This window comes from Benincasa hispida, chromosome 12 (genome assembly GCF_009727055.1).
Source record: "Benincasa hispida cultivar B227 chromosome 12, ASM972705v1, whole genome shotgun sequence".
Lineage (NCBI taxonomy): Eukaryota > Viridiplantae > Streptophyta > Magnoliopsida > Cucurbitales > Cucurbitaceae > Benincasa > Benincasa hispida.
The window spans coordinates 72,456,942-72,464,775 of NC_052360.1; the positions used below are offsets into that span (position 1 = coordinate 72,456,942).

General features: G+C 30.3%; 1 protein-coding gene across 1 annotated transcript; it reads left to right on the forward strand.

The window, feature by feature from the left end:
- Positions 1–1,673: 1,673 nt before the first annotated feature.
- LOC120092873 (protein SIEVE ELEMENT OCCLUSION B-like) lies at positions 1,674–7,105 on the forward strand. The gene is made up of 7 exons (XM_039051116.1): positions 1,674–1,965; positions 2,242–2,337; positions 2,427–2,875; positions 3,794–3,891; positions 4,011–4,144; positions 4,961–5,428; positions 6,323–7,105. Exons 1-7 carry the CDS (start codon positions 1,729–1,731, stop codon positions 6,905–6,907), a joined length of 2,067 nt encoding a protein of 688 aa, XP_038907044.1. The 5' UTR covers positions 1,674–1,728; the 3' UTR covers positions 6,908–7,105.
- The last annotated feature ends 729 nt before the right edge of the window (positions 7,106–7,834 follow it).

A 7,834-nucleotide genomic window follows, 5' to 3' on the forward strand; every position in this document is an offset into this window, starting at 1 on the left:
TGTTGAATTCTTAGTCAAATTTCAAAAACAAAAACAACATTTTGAAAGCTACTTTTTTTAGTTCTCAGAATTTTGCTTGATTTTTTAAACTATTGGTGAAAAGTAGATAACAAAAGAAGAAATTTAGAGATGAAAATGGTGTCCATACACTTAATTTTAAAAAATAAAAACAAAAAATAAAATGATTATGAAATGGGACCTAAATAATCAACTGACATATTTCGATGGAGCTTTGTTATGAGAAAATTATTTTGGAGATTGTTTTAAAAAGCTCTAATTCTTTTCAAATAAACGTGAGATTATTTTTTAGGATTCTATTACATGCCACTTAAAAAAGAATTAGAAAAGTAATAGAAAGTTAATGAGTCCTCTGCCCCCACACACATTACTTTTGGTACAATTTTAATGATTTTCATATCTACAACTATACTGAGATAGATATATGAATTGTGTTGATCAGATTTTATATCGAGATTTTACAATATCAATCAGCATGCATATATACACTATCTAATAAATAATTAAGTGCTCATTTGATAATATTTCACTCTTTTAAAAAGAGTTTATCAACAATTTTTTTTTTTTTTTATTATTGACAAAATTATTTGTCTTATGTAACTTTAATTTTTGAGTGTTTTTTTTAAACTCTGTAATCTATTTTTGAAAACATTTATATATTTTTAAATGTTAGAGCCAAACAATATTTAAACTTTAAAAATAAATGTTAACAAAGTCTTTTAATTTTGTTTAATTTAAAAAGAAATCAAAAGGATTTTAATAAATGAACAACGAACTATATGCTAACAATTACCAACTTTAACTCTAAATAACAAAAGAAAATACAATATCATATGAGATCTCTAAACAAAAAATAATAATAATAATAACAAAATAACAAAATAACACAATAACAAAATAACAAAAATAAACTAATAAGAGCCTTATAATTTCTATTTTATTTTACTGAGTTACATTAGAAATGTATTTAACGGTAGAAAATAATGAAACTAAATTTTAAATACTACTTTCTTCTAATAATTTTTATTTTATAGTCTATGTGTTCCAAAATGTCAATTTGAAACACGTATTTCTTTTAATTTTAGTTTATTTTGGTCACTAAACTTTTAAAGAAGGATCGTTGTGGACCTCTTCAAAATGAAATGAAAAAGAAAAGGAAGAGATATCAAAATCACCATCTTTTAAAAGTACGATAACCGAAAAATGAACATTTTGAAAGTATAGATATTCATAACGAACTCGGAGTAGAAAATCAATTTTTTTTTTAAGGAAAAAAAAAAAATCCTAACACAATATCATAGCTAAAGAATTTTAATCATATTATATCAAAGCTGGATGGCTAAAACATTTTTCTAATCCCACATCTCAGTGTTTGTGGGGTTAAAATTGAAAAAAAATAATGATATAAAATAAACAGAAAAATTAAAGGAAGAGACAATAAAGTAGAGTATGATCCACTTGGTAAATAGGATTTTCAACTAAAAAAACAGCTCATATCCAGCAGCACAAATTCCTTTCTTCTCACACTAATGAAAATTAGTTAATTTCTTACAGACTCCTTTCTTACAGACTCCTTTTTCTTTTTGTCTCTTCTTGAACAACTCAATGTGCATAAATAGAGCTTACCAAATCCAATCAACAACACAACCAAAGTATTAGCTTACCTTCTAATTTATTTTTCTTTTGTTCTCTTCTATCTACACCCAAACCATGGCTACTTCACTCAAGACACCCATTATTGCTGCATCTGCATTGCTTCATGCTAAGCAATCATCCACCCTCAAGGAGGAGATAAGCATGAAATATTACTCCGACGACCTCGTCACTGGCCACATCTATGCCAAACATCGCGATGACGACACGACCAGGATCGACCTCCCTCATTACATCTCAGTTATTGAAAGCATTCTCACCCTTGCTGATCGAATTACCGATGCTGTTCATCGGGTACTACATTTCACTCAACTTTATTCTCTTAATTTTCAATTTGCAAGTTATTAGGAGTAGTTGCAAATATAGCAATAAAACCCAAAGTATTAGTATTTATAGCAAATGAAAAAGAATTTGCAAATATAGCAGATAAGAATCTATCAGAGAGAGTCTACCACTGAAGATTTTGCTATATTTGCAATTCTTTAAAAATGTTATTATACACTTAATTATTAGTCCTAAAAGTACTATCCATTGCAATTACCCTAATTGTTATTATATCTATCAATGCAGGGGAGTGATGGACGTTTAGTATATTCAGATGAATCTCTAGCATCTAGTGTTGCAGTTGAGCCACCACTTTGTACTCTTCATCATATCACGAGTGAGGTGATAGTCTATTTAAAATGACGTTCTAAGTGCTTAAAAAATTTTCTGTTTTGCAAACGTAATCTGAATATAATGTGTGTTTTTTTTAGCTATCATGCAAGGCTCCGGGGATAGAAAAAGCACACGAGATTACACTAAAAATCTTTGAAATATTGACAAATTATCCGTGGGAAGCCAAGGCAGCTCTGAGTTTGATAGCCTTTGCAACTGATTATGGAGATTTATGGCATCTCTACCAATATTCCCAAACTGATCCATTGGCTAAATCTTTGGCAATTATCAAGCGAGTAGCTAATTTGAAGAAGCACTTAGATTCACTTCGATATCGACAAGTGCTTCTCAGCCCCAACAGTTTGATCAATAGCTGCTTACAAGCAATTAAATATATGAATCAACTTAGAGAATTCTCAAAATATGATGTGAAGGAACTTCCTGAATTACCTTCTGCTCTTCGTCAGATTCCTTTGATTACTTACTGGGTTATACACACTCTTGTTGCTTCTAGAATTGAGCTCTCCAGCTACCTAAGTGAAACTGAGTAAGTTTTATTTATTTTTATTTTTAATCTATTTTTCTCATTAATTCCTCTTTTCTTCTTGCAGGGATATTAATAGTAGTTCAGTTAATTAAAAGAGTGTTTTCAAATTTAAAAAATTGGGTAAACTATTTACAAATATAACAAAATATCACTATCTATCACACGTAGATCGCGATAGATGTGTATCGCAGCCTATCGCTCAATAATAGACGTCTATCGCAGTCTATTATTATCTATCACCGATAAATAGTGACATTTTGCTATACTTGAAAATATTTTCAATAATTTACTATTTAAAATAATTATCCTTAATTAAACTAGGATACTTTATTATCAGAAACGTAGGTGAGAAATATACAGTAATAGCAATAAGAAGAAAGTATAGAAATTGAGAACAATAGTGTAAGAGTCGTAACTAGAAAAAAACCTTGATCGGAAACCAAGTTAAATCAACCCCTTAACTTTTCAATTTGTGTCGAGTAGATTTTTTTTTTTTTTTTTTTTTTAATAGGTTTTCAATTTTCAATTTTATAATTAATATTATATGTCATTGAATTTTAAAACATGTGTCTAATAAATCAACTTTGAAATTTGTATATATTCCCCAAAGTATTTAATTTCATATCTAAGTTTGTTAATTTTAAAAACTTAACAAAATTAAAAGCCTAGAGAGGAACTTTGTAAAGTTCATAGAACTATTTGACACAACCATAGAAAGTTAGGGACTCACTGTAATTTAGCTTAGCATATAAAACATTATAATTGTTTTAAAAGAAAATGAGCTATATTATCAACATTATTAAGAAAATGAAAGGCCACGAGAGTTTTGTAGATACAAACGTTGTGACTAGTCAAATGTTAAGGCTTTGTCACGAGCAAGATTTGTTAATTCAATATGTTTTTTTTTTCTTTTTTCAGGAACCAACCACAGAAATACTTAAATGAACTATCTGAAAAGATGGCCATTGTACTCGCTGTGCTAGAAAAGCATCTAGACGCCATCCGAGAACAATATGGTCAAATACTTTACAATATATAATATATTCATTATCGATATCATTAATTTTCAAATCTATTGGTATGACTATGACCTAAAATTAACATTATTAAATTTGTTGTAAATATTTTAATGCAGAGGAGGTTGATCTTTATCGGTGGCTGGTTGACCACATTGAGCATTATCATACTGACATTACATTAGTAATTTCCAAGCTGCTTAGCGGAAAAATTGAAACCAAACCCCTTATTGACGGCTCTACTCTAAGAGAGGTCTCTTCTATAATCTAACTTAATTGCTTGTTCTAGGCATTGTCTTAAAATACTATTAGGTTAAATTATAAAACATGATAACATATATATAATTTTCAACAAATATATTTTTTAGTCTCTACTTAATTGTTTTTTTTTTATATAACTTGTTGTCCATATTTATGTGGGATTTTTTGGTTCAAGCATTAATGAAATTATACGTGCATTACGTCTTTCTTTTCATGCATTCATATTATAATTAAAATTCGGAACATCTTTGAAAAAAGAAAAGTTCAATTTTCAAACAACTTTGGAAAAAAGAAAAGTTCCATAACCCTACTCATTTTTTCATAGCCAAGATGGCCCTACCATTGAAAAGCAAGCAAAAGTCATCAAAAGAGCAAATCACTCACTACTTTGATGGTCAATAGAGTTTATTTACTTTCTACCTTTTTAGTTTCATCATTCTTATCTAATATGATATCATATTAGATAAAGATTCTAGTATGAAAGAAGTACGCGTGAATCTTTTATAAAGATTTTGAGGTATTCTTCATCTTTCGTCCAACGTGTGGGACCCTTTATAGTTGTATGATTTTTTTTTTAATTTTTTTTTTCATTTAGCATATAAAAGAGTTATTGATTCTTATTTCAATTTTGAGTAACAAGTTAATTTCATATTTGTTTTCAACAAAGTCAAGATAACATTTGTTTGATTTGTTTTACTCATAATAAAATACTTTTTAAAGTACTTGATTTAGATGTTCATTTTCTCCTTATATTTTTAACAATTTAATATAAAATTATACAATTTCACATGTATCACGTGTGTTACAGGTTAGCATTCAAGAAATTTTATCAGGAAAGAATGTTGTATTAGTAATTTCGGAATTGAGTATCTCAAATGATGATATCATAGCTCTTCACCAAGTTTACAATGAATTGAAAAGAGACAACAAGTATGAGATTGTTTGGATTCCAATAATCCCAGAGAAATATCTTGAAGAAGATAGAAGGAGATATGAATATTTGAGGTCTACAATGAAATGGTACTCAATGCAATTCACTACAAGAATTGCTGGCATGAGATATATTGAGGAGAAATGGCAACTTAGAGAGGACCCATTAATTGTGGTACTCAACTCACAATCTAAAGTGGAATTCACTAATGCAATTCATTTAATTCGAGTTTGGGGAACTGAAGCAATTCCTTTCACTCATAATAGAACTGACTTTCTTCTGAGAAAACATTGGCCTGAATCAACCCTTGTCAATTTCACTCACCAACCAAGATTATTGAGTTGGGTACGTATATTATTACAATTCTTACATCTCGTTTGATAATCATTTCACTTTTAATTTTTCGATTTTCGTCTTTTTTTTTTTTTTTAAGCTTTTCATATTGTTTGGGGCAATGAAACTTCCACATATATCTACATTTGTATAATATGTATCAATATTAGGTATAAGCTTTCGTGGTTTTATTTCTAGAATCATCCCAAAAAAGACTTCATACCAATGAAGTGATATCATTCCTCACTTAATATATTGACAGTCTTCCCTTTTCTTAGCTAGTGTGAGACTTCATTTGTACTTCTACAAATCCTTTCTTCGAACTAGAAGCATATAACATCCCCTCAAATATTCTTTTATCCGTTCACGTGACTTTATTTAGATCCTAACGATTCTTCTTTCGAGAATACTTCACATGCTTAATAGGGCTTAACCATAGATCACTATCATTGTGTCATCTGTATTTTACAACCTTTGTTCGTCAATCAGGATTTGTACTCAGGCATGGCTAAGTCTAGTGCATGCGATGACTCTGATACATTTTCTCTTACATGCCAAATTTCAACATTTACTTTTTTAAGTATTTGTTTTTTAAAAAATAACTTCAAAATTAGGAGGTAGTGTGTTATAGAAATTGATCCTCCAAAAATCTTCACAATTGTATGATCTTGTCCATTTTAGTACAAATCCTCACAACTTTTTTCGTTTCACTTAAACACCTCATACTATTTGAAATAGTTGTCCTATATATCTACGATCATCCCCATATCTAGTAAGTGTGAAACTTTGATCGCATTCTCAATAGAAAATTAAAAAACGAAATAATTCTACGACCCGGATGTATGCATTTATCTTTTAATTTGTTTCAATTGTTTATATCACTAATTTCTCTAATGATTCCATTAGTTCAACCAAGAGAGAAGCATCCTATTCTATGGAGGAAAAGATCCAAAATGGATCCAACAATTTGAGGAAAGAACAGAAATCTTAAAATCCGATCCTCTAATCATCGAAGGCCGTTCATTTGAGATAGTTCACATAGGAAAGAACTCGAGAGGAGAAGAAGATCCAATGCTCATGGCTCGTTTCTGGACAACACAATGGGCTTATTTCATCATCAAGAGCCAAATCAAAGGTTCAAGTGCAACTGAAACAACAGAAGACATTCTAAGGTTAATTTCCTACGAAAATGAAAATGGTTGGGTTGTTCTTACTGTTGGTCCTACTCCTCTTCTTGTTGGTCGTGGCTTCTTGATTCTAAGATTACTCGAAGATTTCCCTAAATGGAAACAAGCTTTACGCCTCAAAGGCTTCCCTGATGCTTTTAGAGAATACTTTAATGAATTGGCTGCAAAAAATCACCAATGTGATCGAGTAATTCTTCCAGGATTCAGTGGATGGATTCCTATGATTGTGAATTGTCCTGAATGCCCTCGTTTCATGGAGACTGGTATTAGCTTCAAGTGCTGTCATGGAGGTCCTCTAATGTGATTTCCATTATAATTATATGCTATTATATTACTACTACTAATAATAAACAATAGTATTATTATTGCATTTATTGCGCTTTGTATGCGCTTTGTATGCGCTTTGTATTATTTGCTTAAATGTTGTTTTTCCCCTTTTTGGTATACTTTATGTATTTGCTTAAATATTACCATCTTATGTAAGAACTAGTACATCAAATAAAGGACGTTTATTTATTTAATTGGTTTCTTTTCATTTCTATTATTGCCATTTAAACAAACTTTTAGCTTATTATTATTTATGTCGGCTAAAGTTATGATATTGGCAAATCCTTATTTAAGGTTAGTTGTTCTCTTGCGATGGGTGGTTGTTAGAATGTCTCAACATGCGTGTTTTCTGGTAGTTTGGTGTTTATGTCAAAGATGCAGTTTGTGTAGACATTTTATTTTCTTATTGGGAAGATTGTGACATAATACTTTCATAAAAGATGTTTCCTTTTCTGTTGATCTCTGACTATTTTATTATTGTTGATTTTTTCGTTTCGCTGAGCATATTGAAAGATGGTCCTGTTGTCTATTAGGGTTCGCACATTCAATTCTAAAAAGACTACTATCGGTGCAGTTTTCTTGTTAGAAGCTAAATCACAAGTGTGTGTCATTTTCTTTGAAGGCTATGCGTTCTTATCTCACCAATTCTCATCTAGAGAATACTGGTTGAGTTCACAATAAGTTGAGAGAGATTTTTTAACTTAGGGGGAGCCTAAGTTTGTAAAATGAAGTGAACTTCACAAAAAGAAGGAAAGATAAACGACTTTGGAGTAGGAGTCTCGAATTTAGAGGGAGTTTAAGTGTTCACCTACTTATATACTAGTACTGGGGGGGGGGGGGGGGGGGGGGGTGGGGTCCTAAGATATATTGAGAGGAGGCCTAAGTAATATATATAGAGATGCAA